The sequence below is a fragment of the Elgaria multicarinata genome, chromosome 6 (genome assembly GCF_023053635.1).
Source record: "Elgaria multicarinata webbii isolate HBS135686 ecotype San Diego chromosome 6, rElgMul1.1.pri, whole genome shotgun sequence".
NCBI classification, from domain to species: Eukaryota; Metazoa; Chordata; class Lepidosauria; order Squamata; family Anguidae; genus Elgaria; species Elgaria multicarinata.
In genome coordinates this window covers 70,879,366-70,899,088 of record NC_086176.1, presented here as the reverse complement: position 1 = coordinate 70,899,088, position 19,723 = coordinate 70,879,366, and the positions used below count along the sequence as shown (strand labels likewise).

The window sequence follows — 19,723 nt, the reverse complement described above, 5'->3', positions numbered from 1 at the left end:
ATGGGCAGCAGGTTGGGAAAAGACTGGCTTATGCCAAGCACTAATACCCCCCCCCCCGGCTTTGAACAGCGAATTTTCATACCGTTATTACACATTGCTTTTGCAACTCCCATTGGTTTCAAAGGTGTGTGTGTTGGAGATGCTGATTTAAAAAAAAAAACTGTCCACAGAGTATATTAGGATCCTAGCTAGTATTTTGTTTCCACTTTCCTTTCCTTTCCTCCCTCTTTCTTTTTTTGCAACTCTTGTTATATAGGGAGCCCATGCCTTCATGTTTTTACACAGAACCCAGTATCTGATGCTGTCTGACCACCAGAAATGAGCAAAAACACTGGTTTCCAGGTAGGGCAGGTTAGCAGAGCATGCAGAAGGAAGCTCTACTAATCTGTTCCATTCCAGAAATGAGCAGAAACACAGCTTCCTAGTGCACTAGCAGTTGGTCCAGTGGGTGCAACAAAATGAGTGGAGGCTCAGTGGCGGTATTGGATAATGCCCAATGTAAATAGGACTTATTTCAATGTTACTTATTCCCAAGTTTTCATAGGGAATTAAAACATGCAGAGTAAAGTTGGGTACCTATTGAAGGCAAGTGTTTTCATCCAAAAAAAAGAGTGGAGTTTCATAATAGTAATTTGACTTGCAGTGAGATATTTCCAGTATTATATGCATTGTGGTGTTGCAATAATAATGCATCATTAGTGAACAAGATCATGCTTTGCTGCTTCATTTTCATACAAATCATAGGTCAAGTTAAGCTATTACAACTTTTTCAATGGACACTTTTGTGGTGGAACTGCTCGGTTTGACTCAGCGATTCCCCGGCCGGAGAAGGGGGGTCTGACTCAGCCAGCCCAGACACACACACCCTCACTGACACTTCTTAACCCTTTGAAGTCTAGGTTCTCAAGGAAACGACGCCACACTCCGGAGATAGGGACCAAACACTTTTATTCTTCACACTACACACTTCCGTAAGGGTCCACACATTAAGGTAAACACATAAGAAGTTTGGGGGAAAAACACGGACAAAGGAATAACACACTCAGGACAGCAGGGACTAATACCTCAACCTCACCCTTTAAACGCTCAAGCCAATTGAATCCACACTCACTCCCCACTTACCCACCCACCAGCTGTAACTCTGGCAAGGTCCTTTGACCACTTGTACCCAAACCTAATCTAAAAGGTAACAAACACTTAACTCTGAGACTCAACCTCTTTGTTGCTCACTTCGACTCGGCTTCACGCCACTTGAACTAGACTCCTTCCCTCAGTGGCCATGTGGAGCTTCCGCCATCCAGCTGGCCCGGCCTGGATGATTTGGCTCACCATGCACACACTGGACTCCTGACACCCACAGGAAAGAGACCGGACCTTTGGGTGCCCAAGCTTTTTATCTTTTTCATACCTGAAGGGAGGGGGGAATGCTCCCAGACATTGCACAGCTGCAACTTGTTACTCTCCCCCCGGTACCAGCCCAGGGAAGCGTTATCAGATGCCAGGCGCTTCTCGCACAGTGCAGCCTTGGCATTTTACTTGCTACTCCCTTTTCAGACACAAAGAAACCCCTCTCCCTCTCCCTAGGATGAAGCAAAAAATGTTCTCTTAAAGGAACCATGGGCCCAGCCCATGACAACTTTTACTACTTGTAGTACCCCTTTTTTGGTAAATGGAAAGGAATGTGATTGGAGACTCAAAATTATTGTTGAAATCATAGGCCATGACAGAGTAAAAAGGAACTTTAATCCACTGTCACAGAATTCCATTAAACCATCAGTAGCATTACCATCATTGCTATTCACTATCATTTATAATAGTCAGTCATATTGTGATCAAATATGAATAGAGTAGATAATACGTTAATCTAACTTTAACCTTGTAAAATGTCTGGCATCCTGGACGTATGTTTCTTTTCAACCATGCTAAGAACAGTCTCGCCTCTCTTGAACTGAATTGTGTCTCTTAAGGAAGATTTGTGTGTTCAATGTGTTTGCATGCTAGGCATTGCAGAGCTCTCCTACATAGTAAAACAGAACATAACCAGTGGCTATTTATCTTGCCAGTAAGCTAGGCTTACAAAGTTCAGCAGATTCCATAGCAACCACGATGACCAGCATGATTCGTCTTGTGGGATGGCATTAAAAGAAAATTGGTGGAAAATACATTGCATCTCTAGACAACCTCAAAATAGTAAATGACATATTTCATTGGTGGGGAGAGAGTTAAGATAGTTTACTTGATTCTTTGTGCAGATTTAATATATTCAGCTCAATTTCATGGCAGCAATCAAGGGTGGGGTGTGCATACAGTTCAGAATGTGCACTTTAAAAAAAAGCCCTGTTAGAAGATGTTATCCCCAGAATCTCCAGATTCCTCTAAATTCAAAAAGCAGTTTGATTTGCTGTTAACTTTTTCAAGGAATGCTAAAATTATGTTATGCATGCAGAGCTATTTCCTCTTTAAAAGTTTCTCGAGCCAAATCGCCTAAACTGCTATTTGAAGTAGGACTATTGGGGATTTCTGTAAGGATATGTTCTGAAACAGAAATTCCAAACTAATTAAATTTTAAAAAAGTATGCATCTGATGTATCGTATAAGCCCAAGTTTTGGATAAATTGGAGGAAACCTACTGAGTGGTTGTCTGAAATGCTTGTCCGTTTTGTTTTTCTTCTCAGGCGTTTTACCCTGTAGAAAATCCTGTAGAAATCAAGTATGGAGACACTCTAGCAGCAAGATGCGTCTTTACCGGTGAAGGTAGATCTTCAGAAACATACATAGGGTATGTGTGTCTGCATTTTTAAGGATCTTAATGATTGTGACCAATACTTGTCTTTTTAAGAGTCAAAACAATGATTAGCTGCACACCAGAGCAGACTACTAAGGATATGTTGCTAATGTATTCTCATGGATATAGTTTCCAAACTTCTTATATCTGTTGATTTTAACTCTGCTTTGATTGGTTATGCTGTTTTTGCTGTGTTTTAATCATTAGTTGTTGCGTTTGCTTATTGATTTTTTAAAATTCCTATTGTGAGCCACTCTGAGAATCTCTAGAGGGACAAGTGGAGTTTCAGATGTTCAAATAATTATATATGCACCAAGAGTTCTTAATGCTGTGGTCTGTAGCACAGGTCAAGACGTTCAAATGAAAACTTGTCATTATATGTGTTAATCAGACTATCGTAGTGATTTGAGGTGACAGGATCTTTCAACTTGATATGTTCTCTCTCTTTCTCTCTCTGTGCCATTTGATATATTTTAAGTGGTATCTTGATGGGTAAAAACTTCCAGCCAGCAGAGTAAACAACATGTTATTCATTGTTATAGTTATTCTAGCAGAAGTTAGGTATTTTTTTTTAATATAGTTTCCATATGATTCTTAACTACAGCAGTAAAAGCAGATATGGACATGCAAGGCCGTATGGGTTGAATGTCTCCTTTTCTGGTATATTGTATGAAAGGAACAAAGACAGATTTTCTCAGTTTCTATCACATTTAATGTGGTGGTGGTGGTAGTCATTGTTTTTTTAAGTGTTAAAATGCTAGTGCTGATAGGGGCTATGCGGAGATGTACATCTGCCAAGAATACATTTCTTCTAGCAATATATATTTGGCATTGATGAAAAAGCTGCACTTACCTGAGCCTAGTATGATGACAGAATGACTCCATATCTCCTGCACCCTTGCTTGAATAAGCTTCTCCTTTTAACTATATAAGAGCTATACTTTTCTCACAAAGCATATAGGACCTGTTCAGAAGACACCTTAAACCATGGCTTTAACCACAGCAAATAAGGCTTTTTGTTTTATTCACCATGGTTACAGCTGTTGAATGTGGTTTGAGGTGTGGTCTGAACACAGCCTGGTTTTCTGGCTTAACCACTGTGCTTAAAGCCATGGTTTAAGGTCTCTTCTGAACAGGGTCATATACACCTCCCCCAAAGCGGCAGTGCTGTGTTGTGATATCTACAAATAGTAAAGGCAAAAGGGCCCCTGCAACAAAACAGTGTTCTGAGAAGTGTACTTTTGTTCAGAATTCTAGCCACTCCAGTTTTTCTCTCCGTTTTTAGAGTTTTCCTGTAGGGTGGGGTGTGCAAACTTTCCCCAAAGCCAGCTACATTTAAATCTTTGATTTCTTTATTGATATTGGGACATTTAAAAATAAGTGTTCACTATGTGAACCAGAAAGTGACCTATCCATTCAATGGTTCTTTCTACCCTTTTATATAAACCTATGTGTTTATGTAAACCTCCTCTTACAGCCGCTCCATTCTATTTCCCACTCCCACTCAGTTGTCAATTTCCCCCTCTCATTCACTCAGAATCCATGATTTAGAGTTATTATGGATACCCTTAAGTTTTTTTCTGGAGAATCTTTGATACTCTGCAAATGAAGAGATTACCCTGATTCTGCTTATACTCCCTTGATGCATGAGTTGGTGCAGTTTTGCTAGATTAGTGCAAGCACAGGAAGACTCGAATAGATGATGATGATGATGATGATGATGATATTGATATTGTTATAATTTTGTATTGTGTGTTCTTGTCTACATGATAGAAAAGGACATAGACATGGGGGTTATTCTTCTGCCATGAGTGCATATCCGATGGATCTCCTTTTTCATTATCATCATTAGTAATAGTTCTTGTTGTTGTTTATTTATTAGCGTTTATTCTTATTACGTTCAAGAGCTTTTGGTTCAGCATGGTTTACTGTGTCTGGCACATGTACTGTGTTTAATATTCTCTCCTAGTGCTAAAAGTGTCTTTGATTATTTTAACTGCTTCCGTGCAATGGGCTGATAGTTATAATGATTTTTTCTGAAAGGTTGTGATTTTTTTCCTACTCATTGTGTAGAATAATTGTTTCACTTAGCTCATATCCTTCAGCTTACTGAGCTGCAATGCCTGTCTTCTGAACATTTATTTTAAGAACACCCACTCTTTTTTTCCTACCTATACTTGTTCTTCATTTCCTTTGCAAAGTTGTTCTAAGAAAATTATTTTAAGGATGGTAGCATATGGATGCAGAGATTAATTACAATGAAACAGTTAATTTCCTACCCTGTGTTTTTTGTTGGATTTAGACTAGCAATCAGCAACCCACCTAAGTTCTAGGTTGGGTTGGAAGAACTTATCTGGCATCAGTCTCTAAGGTGAGGTGGGAAGCATGGTAGAACAAACAGCTGTGATTAATATTTAGAGAAGCAACTAATATTGTGGGGAGCAGGGAGGAGCAGGCTAAGTAGAAAGGAAGTTAAAAGAAACAAGCTAAAGGGAACAGGCGCAAGTAATTCTGACGCTGGATTGATCAGTCAGTAGTAGGATGTCTCAGAATCCATAATAACTATGTTCTGATTTGATGATCACTGATACCTGACACAGAGGGAGCATAATTCGGTGGTAGAGTACCTGCTTTGTACTCAGAAAATTCAAGGTTCAGTTCCTGACATTTCCCGTTACAAGACTCCTAACAGGTGATAGGAAGGATTTCTGACAGAGAGCCACTATATTGGGCTAGATAGGCAAAATAGTCTGACTTGGTATAACGCAGCTTCCTATATTATTAAAATCGGTTAGACGACCTTAAGGCAAAAGAGCTCTTGGGAAAGGACCCTAGCTCAGTGCTAGATTATATGTTTCGTGGGCAGAAGTTCCCATTTTCAATCCTAGCATATCCTGTCTCAACCCTGGAGACCTACTGCCAGTCAGTGCAACACAACACTGAACTAATCCATTGGCCTGCCCTTGGTACAAGGCAGCTTTGTGTGTTTCCATGTAGGTTCCCTTTTTTCCTTTGGATTGTTCTCATCCCTGATTAATTCATAGTGTAACATACACATACTTATTGTATGATACTGCCATACTAGTTTGTTAGCCTGTTAATTGAAAATCTTGGTCAAACTTGGTTAGGAAGCTTCTTCCTGATCTGTTCCTGGACCACTAAGCAGGTAAGGAATGGCCACTTACAGTTTTGTTCTGTCCTGTAAGAAGACTATTTGTTTAGACAGGACTATTTATTTAGAGCAGGTCATTTCTTTGTGTGATGCTGTAATTCTGGACTGCCTGAAGCCCAGCCTAAAAATAACAGTATAAGTGTGTGTGTGTGTGTGTTTTGCATAAAAAATAATAATGGTCTTCAAACATTCTCCCTCCCCCTCCCCGCTATTTGTGGCTCTCTGTCTTGCTAATATCAAAGCAATAAATGCTATATCTCTTTGAGATTCCAAATCCAGAAACTAGCTGGGAGTTAAAATAAGGAAAAGTTCCATAAACTTTAAGATCAGGCAATGCTAATATTTTCTATATTGCCTGAAGATGCTGAAATTACTTTTAAATTCTAAAGTGTAAAGTTTGCATCTAGGATAAAGTATTGTACAGCCAGCTTTTGTCATTCAGGTTAGTTATATATAAATCATCTCCTATATTTTCTGGGTATCCCACAGAACAGGGGAGGGTAACCTCTCATCCACAGACCCAATGCGACCTACAAGGCTCCCTATGTGGCCCATCAACCTCATCCCTAGCCCATTTTCACTGCCTTTCTGTGGATCAGCTGAGCAGAGGGGATAGAATCCAAAAGAAAGTGGACAGGTAGATGAGAACGAAGGGGGGAGCAGAGCAAGCAGTCGAAATGGAATGGACATGGAGAAGGGAGTGTTTGAAAAAAGCAGAGAAAGCAACCAAAGAGACAAAAGAGAGACATAACTCACTTTAATGAGAGAGAGAGAGAGAGAGAGAGAGAGAGAGGTGTCAAGGTTCTGGAATAAAACAGAACCGAGTGATGGTCGGGGAAATGCCGAAAGAGGAGTAGTTGCCTAACTAAAAGAATGCGAGGAGTCTCTGCACTTCCTCTCAGTTCTGCCCATGGCATCAGGCAGGTTCTAATGATCATCCATCAGTAAACCCATGGAAACCACAAGAATAATTTATGAATGGGGGAGGGATTGTGTGGGTGTCCAGATTTGTGTAAGGGGGATGTAGTGTGTAGATGGGTGTGTGTAGTGGGGAGGTAATTGGTTGTATTGGCATGCAGCTCCCAGAACATTAACCATGAGGAAATACGGCCCTTGAATTAAAAAGCTTCTCCACTCCTACTGCAGACTAAACAAGACCCCAATTACCCATTTCTTTCCCATCCTTTAGAAAGGGAAATATATGTTTCTCAGAGTGGAAGAAAGAAGCTGTTCAACTTTCGCGGATATCTAGTGTCTTATTAACAACCACACTGGTAGTTATTAAATGTATTGCTATTTTTATCTTGCAAAGTTACCAAACTGTGCTATGTTAGAAACACTGACAGTGTTGTGATACTGTTGATATGTGTAGGTGGGTTCGCTCACTCCTCAATTGCACTTTAAAGCTTTGTTTCTGTTTTAAAGAGGTGGCAGATCTCTGTGCTATCTAAATCAGACAGTGAGGGAGAGAATGAATTAAAAGAAGAGGAAACTAAAACAGATATTGTCAAGGCCATGAAGCTTTCTGTGGTGGTCAAGAGATTCCAGATTTTCAAAAGGCTGAAATATCAGTTCCATTTTTGGAAGGTCTCATCTCTTCTTTTCTTCCCTGACTGGTGTCGTTATTGTTGCTATGGTGAATAAATGAATGCTGTATGATGCCACGGGGAAAAAGTCAGCATTGACGTCTTTGGAAGCTGCAAATAGTCCACCCCCAAACCTTTGTATTAGTGTAGGCTGACTGACTTGATTGTGAAAGCTAATTAAAAAGCAAAAAAGAAAGCTTATAGCAGGCCACTGGGTTTGGGGTTTTGTTTTGTTTTTAGCTTCTTAAAGGACTGGCATTGCTTAGTGAAATGATAAGAATTAATAAATGATAATGCTGTAATATCTCTTAAAAATGAAGCTTACGTCAACACAAACCACTTGCAATAAACGTTCGATATATACAATAATATATGTCATTTATTTAAATAGCAATACTTTTTTTGTCTTTCTAATGAAAGTAAAAACTTCATTGTTGGTGTTGCCTGGATTCTAAATAGGTTACTGCTGCTTCAAGTCTGTGAATCATTGTTGCTTGCTAGTGTTTGTCTTGCATTGCCCTAAAGTATAATAACCTGCTTTTTCTTGAATAAGCTTCGTATTTAAGTTGTTGGTGGGGTATTTTGTACTCCAGAGACTGCAGTATCACTTTATCTAAATGGAAGATGCTACACTTAGTGTCACATAACATAATGAAACTAAATTTTTTACTTGGATCTATACTTTGTGGCCTAGCAGAGGGGGGAAAAGTATGCAGAATCTGGCAAACATTAAATAGAAGAGTCCTAAATTAAAACTGTAAATTATTAATGACTTGTAAATGGAATACATCATCTAGGCTGAAGGGGGGGAAAATCTTCAGGAAGAAATAAATAGTTTATACTGCTGTGTTCCCTGTTAGTGATCTTGAGTGCAATCCACTAAGCACTGGTGCTTGGCTATATCTCTAGTCATGTCAGTGGGAACTTGTGAAATGCACCCAACAAAAAACGTTGGCATTCGTATAGGCAATGCAGCAGTCAGACTATTTGTGGAGTGCAAACACTTGAGCATCTGGGGGGCGCAGGTGTGGTAAACTAGAGAACTTGCAACGGAGGTATAATTTGTGTATTAGTCCAGGTTCAAAATGCTAAGCCTTCTAAAGAATGACTAATGCAGTTTATGAAAACTATGCAGACTGGTGTTCCATGATGTAAATGCTAAGCAAATAGCTTAAGATAATGGCCTTTTCATATTAAGGATCTTATGCATTTTTAATGTGGAATGTTTAAAACACACTGCTATCTGACCTTTATCATTTGGGGGAGGATTGTGACCCCTCCCCCACCCCTGCCCTTGTGCTTTATACCAACTTCTGCACTTGTGTTTAGGTAATAACTAAAACTGATTTAAGCCTACTTGTAGATCTTTGTCTCCTCTCTGTTGTATTTTGCTGTAGGGGCACAGCCAGTGATGAAATGTGCAATTTCTACATTATGTATTACATGGAAGCCAAACATGCAGTCTCATACATGACCTGTACACAGAACATAAACCCAGAGATGTTCAGAAGCATACCACAAGAGGCAAATATTCCGATTCCAGTCAAGCCTGATATGACTATGATGGTCCATGGACATCATGAAGGTAAGAACATGTATCTGTTTGCTAGTAGAAATGGAGAAAGGACTGTATAGTTGAGCAAAATGGAAGCTATCCAAGTAGATGGAGACACTGATTTAAATATGGCAGTTCAAGAATCCCTGTTGGCCTGAGTGCACAGACACATTAAGCTGTGAATCATCAAGGACTAAATGATCAAGTGACCTATAGTTACGTGTGAACGGAGCCATAGGTTATAGTGAATGAAATAGTACATTTATCTTCTTATCCCAGAAAATAAATAGTTGTATTGCACTGTCACATTGCGTTGCATCCAGATTTAGGTGTGTGCAGCAGGGCTGGCAGAAGTAGAGTTCTTTACCCCTTCCTCCCCATGGTACATCCTCTAGTTCCCTGAAAATACTCCACAGAGGACCAGTGGATTAAGTTGAGTAGGGTATAGGAAAAATGCATGAAAATTGGCTGGGAACACTTTTCATGAGCATTTATTTCTGGGTTGCATTTTTGGGGGACTGGAGGGCCTACTTTGAACAAGGAAGGAATGAGGAAGTGATTGCATGTGTCTAAATCTGGATCCAACCAATTGTGATTAATTTTTGTTGCAAGGTCAGTACGGTTATATGAATTTCTATCAATTTTTCTCTTATCCTGTCAGTTTCTTTCTTAACATGGTTTTCCTCCATTCTGTTTTGCAGAAGCCAAAAGTGGAGATAAAGGTTCTATAATGCAACAACCAAAAAGAGAAGAGGAGGAGGTTTTAGACCAGGGTATGTATAGTGTTTGTCTGATTAAAGATGACCTATTCAAGGATTGATTTTAATAGTAGTGTTCAGAGTATACCAAGATATATTGTGATACCATGAAGACATTCCTTTTTTACTAACTAACATGTAAAGCCACTTTTGCCACTGTGTCGTTGTGCCTTACATAATAAATAATTTAAGAGGAAATAGTCAATTTCACCTTGCAGGTAAATTCATTAGTAGAATTTGATCTCATTTGTTTTTCCTGTTCTCAAGTTAATTTACTTAATGCAATTGTAATTTTATTTGTCTGTATACAGTGCAATGAATAGTATCGGGGTGATAGTGCTCTGTATGGAAGAAAAAAGGAATTGTTTTTATTTTTGTTTACAAATGAAATGTATACTAAAAATATGAACTACATAATTTGTATAGAGCACTTTGGAATGAGCATCTGCACTGCCCAAAGAAGTAATCCTGTGCTTTAATATTAAGGTGCTACATAATGAAAGACGCATGGTACAGCTTTATGGATGCTAGTCCTTCTTCGTTACATTTTAATAACTTAAATATGCAAAATGTGTATAACTGTATGTATTCAGGCCTGCAAAAACTTCATTGTGCCCGGGGGATTTATTGGGATTTTAAGGCAAAAATCTTTCAGGATAGGATTCCCAATACGTTCCCTGTCATTTAGTGAATGGATGATACTTAATTTGTACACTGCTTTTCTCATAAAAATACATGGGTGTAATGGAGCATGAGATGCTGTATTACTGAAGCTAATCAGTGTGGATCAGTGTGTGAATGCTTCCCCATTCAATTGGGAACCTTATGAAACTCGTACTAAGCTTTGAAAGGAAGAGTTAAGAACATAAGAAGTGACATGCTGGATCAGACCAAAGGTCCATCTAGTCCGGCACTCTGTTCACACAGTGGCCAACCAGCCATCGGTCAGGGACCAACAAGGCAGGACATGGTGCAACAGCACCCTCTCACCCATGTTCCCCAGCAGCTGGTGCACACAGGCTTACTGCCTCGAATCCTGGAGATAGCACACAACCATCAGGGGTTGGGGTAGAAGTAAATAAATATTAACAGCCAAGGTGGTATAAAGTGCAAGGTGTACCTTAAAATCTGGTCATGTTTGGACAAGATAAAATAGTTAATAGAATATGTCATCTAATCTGGAGTTTACTGTAGATCAGTAAACTCCAGATTAGATGTTGGACTATAATTTCCAGGATCCCCCAGCCAGCTTCTATGCTGATAGATGTGACTGATTCTGGTGGAATGTTTTTCTTCTCCAGAGTGCTATGGAATGATTCTGATTGACAAATACATGGAAAATGTTAAATCAGAATGGAAATGTATACAGATTTTCTGTTATGATGTTATGTTTGCTACCTGTTTCCTTTACATTTATGATGCAGTGATCTGTTATGTAGCGATTGTAGCATTCACTTCTTTTAAGAAACACGAAACTGTCACTGGTCATCCCTCTCAACATATCTCCAGGAATTAACTTACTAATAGGAGACCAGTTGAAATTTGATAAGCTTTTGAGGTGTTTCGTTGTCTTTAAATGGATGGACTCACCTTTACTCATTGTCCTAATGTGCTCGTATGCCCTTTTGTCACACTTTTATGTAATTAATTTTGTCAAGGCAAGAAATTAAGAAATCTCTTCTGTAGATAGAAATTTCAGCAAGTTGAAATAGTTAACCTAACTTTTTGTTTAAGTTTTCAGATGAGTCTTGAAATATCCATTTGTTCCATCTGTAGCTTTAGAATGAATGTTTTAAAAACTCAGTCTCAAGCCTTCTATTTTACTGTCTTCACATATGAGCCACTTTGCAAGTTAAATAATTATGTTAAATAATTGAAAGATACAGTTGTATCCGAAGTAGTATTTGCACCAAGAATTGTGTTAGACCAGATATTACAGTTAGATAGGGAATCGAGATGGAGAGACCGGCTTGCCCAGAGTCTGAGTGTATGCTTGATCTCCTCAAGTCCAGAACTAGGATTTTGTAACTACTGCAGCATGCAAAATTGCTATGTTTAATCTTAACTTAAAATAATTAAGATTGATTTAGATTTTTTCACATCTATTACTGTGACGTAAGTTCTGTAGATCTTGAAGCTCTCTTAAAAGTTGTCTTGCATAGAAATCCCTCCTTAATCTGATTGATACATTACTATAAATGTGACATCTGATGATAATTGTATGATTTAATATAGATGCCTGACATTAATTTTTAAATATACAATCATTTTATTTTGTTACTTTGTCTTATAAAAACATCTTAAAGGAAAGGTGCATACTGTTACGTTTAATAACAAATCTTTCCATTGTTATATGTATATATCTCACTAACTTGTTTCTATGGAAACAGGTCCTTTAGCTGTTGCTGGTCAAGTAAGAAATCAAAATCCTTTAATTCTGAGTGGGAGTTTCTGTAAATAATTTTTAACAGGTTGATTTGAATTATCTCCTTTTCCCTTACGACTTTTAGTTTTATTTATTTATTTATTTATTTATTTAAAACATTTATATCCCGCCCTATATCAATAAGATCTCAGGGCGGCATACAGATAAAAGCATACAGTATAAAACAGTAAATATACACAGCTAAAAAAAATTAAACCATAAACCAAGATAAAACAATATATAATTTAAAAGCAGTAAAACTATTAAAACAGTTAAAACAATGTGCCAACTTAGTGAATTCAACCATTAAAAGCTTTGTTAAAAACCCATGTTTTCATCTGTCGCCAGAATAAAATCAGCATTGGCACCAGTTGCAATAGATCCAGTTACGTGTAAGTGCTGAAAGAATTGAAACCAATTTGGGGACTGGCTTTGGATTGTTAATCATTAAAGTATTCTTTGAAAATTTATCCATGACTCTACACGTACAAATATATTTTCCCGAGTGAAGATCGCTGCTAGAGAATGGATTGATTTTAAATTTTGTATTGACAATGAATCTTCTGAGTCAGGAATAGGGAATATTTTCCAGGACAAGGGCTGAGTTAGTTCCGGGAAAGCATACCAGCAGTGGGCGGGGCCGTATGCCAAAGTGGGTGGGGCAACCTCACTGCTGGCAAATGACCCTGCAGCGTGGTTGCGTACTCTCACACATTCACACACATACATTGCAGTGGGGGAGGAGCAATAAGACTCTTTAAAGGCCTCTATTGGTACCAATGGAGGCTTTTAGAAAGTTTGATTGCAGCAGGGAAGGTATGATCATTTTGAAGGGTTAGGGAGAGTAGGATTAGCCATTCCCTGCCCAGCAGCCACCCCACTCCCCACAAAAATCTTCCCCTCTGCCAGTGTTGCAATTAGGCTTAATAAAAGCCTCCATTAGCCCAAATGGAGGCTTTGAAAAAGTATTAATGCAGTGGGGGTGGGGGGTGGGAACCTCCCACTGGCTGTTATGCCTGCAGGCTAAAGGTTCCCATTTTCCCTCTATATTGTACAGTACTTTTGCAGTCTTGTATTCATTCTTATTAAACAATTGTATGAGGTAGACAGAGAGAAAAAGATTGAATAGTGGTTGCTCATAGTCATAAAAGCCATGCTGTGACTAAGCAAGGTATTGGATTGAGGTTTATGAGCTGTTTTATGCTATGTGGTACACAAAAATTGTACTTGTGAAGCTGTTTATGTAAAAATGTAATCTTTCTCTGGATTCTGGAAGATAAAATGCCTTGGGTACAGTGATGATGTAAAGTCATGCTCTTTTCAAAATCTGAGAAAATATATACAAACTTTATTGGATTTATTATGAACTCTTGCAGAGTTTAGGGACTGTGAATTTCTGAAAGGATGTGAAGCCAACCTCATCCTAAGCAAATATATTTTAAAAAAAACATAAACCATATACACTGACCTGGTTCACATGACACCTCATGGCTCATTGTACGTTATTTAACCCATGACGAGCTATGCCACCCGTGGGAGCCATTTTGCTTATCCAACTCCCATTCGGGCATTGCCATGTTATGCGAACCTGGCCAACATGGGTTATGTGAGGATTAAATAACCCTTGTGTAATCCACGGTCTGTTTTTTACCCTTCACATGACCAGTGCTCGCCAGGTTTGCACAACATGACAATCCCTGACCGATTGTTAGATATACAAAATGGTGGCTGCACACATACCACAGCCTTATCGTGTGTTATGCGAACCAGCCCATTGTGTATATAGGTAATGCTATATTTTAAGGACCACATTTTCCTCTCTTCAATATAGAGATTTGGTCTGATTTTTGCATTCCTAAAGAAAAAATGCCAGCATTTTCCGCACAAGCTTTTGTGCTGCTTTTTTTTAATCATCCAGAAAGCTACTTAATTATTCCTAGATGAGATTTCATATTCTATCCTTTCAGTGGAGGAGGACAGGTTTGTAAATACAGCTTTCAATAAGAAGCAGAGATTGCCATGGAGCCAGCATGCTTAAGGCTTGAAGCAATGCAGAATCAGCTATTTTAAACTGCCTATAAAGGACTAGTATGATCTCTAAACAAAAGAAATACTTGCCTCTTGAGCTGAGGCAAAGCAAAAAATAATGGTTTTGTTCTACCATTTAGACAAGCTCAGTGATGCAGTTGAGAAAATACAGCACTAATGGCAAAAAGGTGTTGAAGGATAGAAGTAATTCCAATTAGTAGTAGCATTATATCTAAAATTACAAATATTCCACCTCTCAATAAGAGGACTGCTTTGGACATCTAACAATAACATAAAAAACCCTCGGTACAAAAATCCACTTCAGCAACACATATCAAGTTCCATTAAAAAAATCAATATATATGAGACGGGTACATCCTGAATGGGCAATGGGAGTTCCAGAGATGAGGCACTACATCTAATTACAGCCTATCTTTTGTCATCAACTATATCAGTTGGGCTTTAGCCAGTGTGGTGTAGTGGCTAAAGTGTTAGACTGGGAGTCGGGAGATCCAGGTTCTAGTCCGCACTCGGCCATGGAAACTCTCTGGGTGACTTTGGGTCAGTCACAGTCTCTCAGCCCAACCTACCTCACAGGGTTGTTGTTGTGAGGATAAAATGGAGAGGAGGAGGAGGATTATGTATGCCACCTTGGGTTCCTTGGAGGAAAAAGGCGAGATATAAATGCTAATAGTAATAATAATAATAACAACAACAACTGTCCTCTTTGAGAGAAGCTGCATAATGCTGTTGCTCGCCAAATGCAGCAGGAGACAGTAAGCATCTGAGCTGAAAAAGGTTGAAAGTAGTGATGCACTCCATTCATGGCAGCCTATATGGAAGCATCACTCTATTTTTACAATGTTAGGTTTCTGCCCTGACTATGTAGAGGCAGGCAGTTTATCAACATGCTTTCACTGTAGGAAACTTTCCTTTTGTTATAGAAAGGAGACGATTTTCTTTCCTGTTGAGAGCTGCTTCCTACTTGGACCTGCTCTCTAGCTGCCCAGTGTGGGGAGAAGTATGTGCTATATTGATTTACCATTGTGCAGACCTTATGCCATCACCCCATTTCTCCCAAAATATGTACAAAGCCAAGCCAAAGAAAAACAGTGTGTCCGTGCGTGCGCACACAGACAAATCTTCCTTCAAAAGTTTCCAACATCTTCTCTCTTTTTAAAGCTTCTCTGTGTATTTTTAATACTGGCAGCCAAAGTGTTATTATTCCATGGTTGCTTACTGCAACAGATGTCTATTGTTGCTTGATTTCCCTTTCCTCTTACCTGAGTTTATTCTAAAGGCCACTTCTCATAGGTGTTTGTTTAAATGTTGAAGAACAAGATACATGAACCAGTTACCTAGGGAGGTTGTGGGCTCTCCCACACTAGAGGCATTCAAGAGGCAGCTGGACAACCATCTGTCAAGTATGCTTTAGGGTGGATTCCTGCATTGAGCAGGGGGTTGGACTCGATGGCCTTTTAGGCACCTTCCAACTCTACTATTCTATGATTCTATGTACATTATACCAGTGATGAAGGCTGCACATGTATACAAACTGCAGAATTTGGAGCTCCGTCAGACGAGCATTTCTTTGCACACTTGTTACTGGCACTCATGGATTTTCACGGGTCCCTCTCATGATGTCATCTGTCTCTAACACGCCTCCCACCCCTTCTAGCCTTCTTTGTATGACAAAAAAATACCCCAGTAAGTCCGACTTATTTTTAAAGACGCAAGTTGCTGCTGTCTCCTGCTATGTGCAGGAGAAGCACAGGTTCAAAATGGCCCACTGAATGGGCCATGTGCAAGTGGTTTACTTCCTCTTTCAAAAGAGGAAGTAATGAGGGACAAACGTGCAGGCGGAGAAGCGATGGTAAGCAAACACGATTTTCCCCTATGTGATGACGCTTTTAGACTGGGTTCAACTTGCTTGCAGGAAAGGAAAGAGTTGTAATTTACATGTATGCACCATTCATAATTAATTCTCTCTCTCTCTCTGTGTATCATTCTGTAGTTTTGTACCCAAATGAAAAACATCTTGTAAGGTGTGGCGATAAATGCACTGGTTTGAGAAGGCTAACTGAAGGGAAGCAGGCTGTCTAACATTAAGAATACTTTATCAAGTGTGTTAGCAAGGACGGCTTAACACATTTTGTTCAGCTCCAATTTGCTTTGTTCATTTCACCAAAATTGGCCCTATTAACTGTGGTAATTATTTTCTGACAGGGGATTTCACTTGGGATATTCCTCTTCCAAAGGCTGAAATTGGAAATTTAGTTGAAATCATTCAGCCAGGACTGTTTATAAACATGACAGACTCTCTTAGGGTCATTTTGAAAACACTTAATTTTCCTCTTTGCTGAGTTCTTAATCATGAATTTTCCTTGAAAGACCTAGAGCATAGCTAGTTACCATTTTCATTAATTATTTCTTTAACATGAAACTTTTTTAAAAAAATTATGACATGGTTCCATGCGTGTATCTTTTTTTAGCAGTGTAAATATTTGAAACTCCTCTCCATTCATGATCCTCTAAATCTAATGCAAGTGCTCATGAACCAGCACATTTGCTGAAGTAATTAATGATTGGGCCAGGAAAGAAGGGTACTGAATGTACACAGCCACTAATCCAAAACAGAAACAAAAGAATAAAGTGATAAAAGATTAGCCTTTCCTTTGAGTTCAGAGTTTGCACAATTAAAATTGGATTTAACACAACTAAACACATCTGTGGGTATGTCCATAATAGCGGGCTTTAACAAATAAATACCTGGAAGATGCTTAGAACTTTTCTGTTCAGGAGGACAAAATGTTCTGGATGCTTTGTGCTGGTATTGCAGATAAAACCTGAAAGCTCAGAGCACTTTTGTAAATAGTTTGTTAGCATCAAAAACAAATTGGCTTGAACCTGACCAAACCAGTTTCAAGTGTTGTTGTTAATAATAATAATAATAATAATAATAATAATAATAATAATAGGAAAATCTTGGTTGGATCTGAACTTTTCTTTCTTTTCTTCCTTTCTTTCTGACTCCTACAAGATCTAGCTTTTTAAAATAATAATAATAATAATAATAATAATAATAATAATAATATAATAATAATAATAATAATAATAATAATAATACATATTTCAGAGATTGTAAATTGCTCTTTGATGCTTTGATATCAATAGTCCTTGGATTGCAAGTAGTTAGGGTTGGAGGAGTGCCTACTGTAACTAGAGCACTCAAGTGAAGTATGTCATTGTATCTCATTCAGTTTTGATTCTATTCAAATGTGGCATAAAGGGCCTGGATGTTCAGAGCATGATGCTTGTATCCCATGAAATGGATATTAGCCATTCTCTCGGGTATTCTGGGTATTGTAAGCACTGATGTATTCTGAAAATATATATGCTAAGCTATGTTATGCTTATCATTTTCTGAAATGGTTGAATTGACAAGTCTGTAGATCTTTAGATCTTTTGGCACTCTCTCTCTTTTAAACAAAGCTACTTCAGATATTTTTATTCGACTCACAGGAAACAGACACAAGTGAAACCAGGCAACACAGGAAAAGGGCTCTTCCTGCCAATCGTCATATAAGTATGACATAATTGTCCAGTACAGCTATCGGGACTGGCTAGGAAAAGGAGATTGGCTCAATATGGAACTCAGAATAAAAACAACAGTGTACAGCTAAATGCCTCAGAAGATTAGGAACCTGATGTAACTTAACTGAAGATATCTGAATTTCCTTGAAAAATAGTCTATCAGGCATGTCCATTGGAAGGAATAATCACAGAATACCAAATAGATTTTTCATTCTCTAGTAAATGCAGTGCCACAAAATTTAGAGGAGGGAGAAGCAATGAGGACCTGTTCATATTACAAAGCAGCATTTACAGAGGCCTGTATATGACTTCCATAGCATTGGGGGGGGGGGGGATACATTATCTTCAGAACTGGTTTTGTTTCTGAATTTCTGCTTCCTGTGAATGGAGGGGGCACCCTTTACATTTGGGAATTTTAATTTAGTTTGGCTATTAGAAGCAAAAGTCAGATGTAAGTTCCAGCTCTAAATAATCCTTACTAAAGTCTCTTCTTGCAATTATGCTTTTGATTCTATGGCGAGATATCCAGAATGGGATGGCCTCACTTGCCTGAGTTCTGAAATGGCTTTGTTGTGTACATTTAAAGACTACGCAATCTATGATTTATGTCAAGAGTTCATGAGCAGCTAAATTTTTTTAATCATGCCAGCTTTGAGGAGTAGCTTACTATTTCTATTCTTTGTCAAGTCATCTACAAAATCTTGCCATCTGTCTGATTTCTCTGCCCTTTTATCTGTTTTCTTTCTTTCTTTTTCTCTACACAGGTGATTTCTATTCACTCATTTCCAAGCTGCTAGGAGAAAGGGAAGATGTTGTTCATGTGCACAAATATAATCCTACAGAAAAGGCAGAATCAGATCTTGTAGCTGAGATTGCTAATGTAGTCCAGAAGAAGGACCTTGGTTGGCGTGATGCCAGAGAGTTTTCCAATAATGACGAAAGGGCCAATACCATTCTTGTCAGAGACAGAATCCACAAATTTCACAGATTAGAATCCACTCTGAGGCCACCAGAGAACAGGCACCTTGCTTTGCTGCAGTCTAAACACGGTGAAGGGGACTGGGGAAAAGGACGTACAGGAGGTGGGTTAAGGTTATTTTTATGTTACAGTATCCAGTAGTATGAACTGTGCTGCACATCAGCAAAATCAGAAGGGGATATCAACTGGTGTGGTTTAACTGGTGCGATTTTAAAAATAAATAAATCAAAGTACTACATTACCTTCCTTTCAAACCAGCTGTACTGATGAAAAATTCATTTTGTTCAGTGTAAGAGCCAGCAATGACTGAAGCAATGCTCATATTATCCTTCCCATCCATGGCAAGGGTTAGTAAATCTCCCCCAACCCCACCCGATATGGAAGCTGTTCCTCTCTAGTGTGTAGGAGAGTGCTCTGTGCCTTTGTGAAAAATTTATCTGATCACATCAATCAATGTCTTTTCATCATTTCTTTATAAAAGTGGGGAATAGGCCAATTTAAAAGCAGTAGTTTACTTTTTGGTATATGAATGGAAAACTTAGCTGGAACAATTTTTTACCACATTTTGCTAAATTGTATAATCAAGAACATGGTGTCATCAATTATTTTTTCCTTATGCAGTTGGCTTTATTCCACACTTTCCTCTGAGGGTAGTTATACCCTCTGTATTTTTTCAGCTGAATGCCTTGTTGAGTAGTAACAATGTTTATGTGCATTATATGTTGTATTTTCAATGCCTGTTTATCTCTTTCTAAATATGTACACATTATTACTTCTACATATATATTTTTAGAAATGCAGTGCTGGTGCAGATGTTGGCTTACCTACACAAATAATTATA

The 19,723-nt window shown here is 38.5% G+C and overlaps 1 protein-coding gene across 5 annotated transcripts in view; it reads left to right on the top strand.

The window, feature by feature from the left end:
* Window positions 1–19,723, top strand: part of PAM (peptidylglycine alpha-amidating monooxygenase) — a 156,351-nt gene that overhangs the window by 99,659 nt on the left and 36,969 nt on the right. For 3 of the 5 annotated variants that reach the window (XM_063129557.1, XM_063129558.1, XM_063129556.1), the window contains exons 12-15: window positions 2,676–2,779; window positions 8,941–9,128; window positions 9,800–9,871; window positions 18,668–18,985. In XM_063129557.1, coding sequence (XP_062985627.1) covers window positions 2,676–2,779; window positions 8,941–9,128; window positions 9,800–9,871; window positions 18,668–18,985 — 682 coding nt within the window. The remainder of the gene's footprint in view (window positions 1–2,675; window positions 2,780–8,940; window positions 9,129–9,799; window positions 9,872–18,667; window positions 18,986–19,723) is intronic. The other 2 variants (XM_063129560.1, XM_063129559.1) reach the window with 1 other exon arrangement.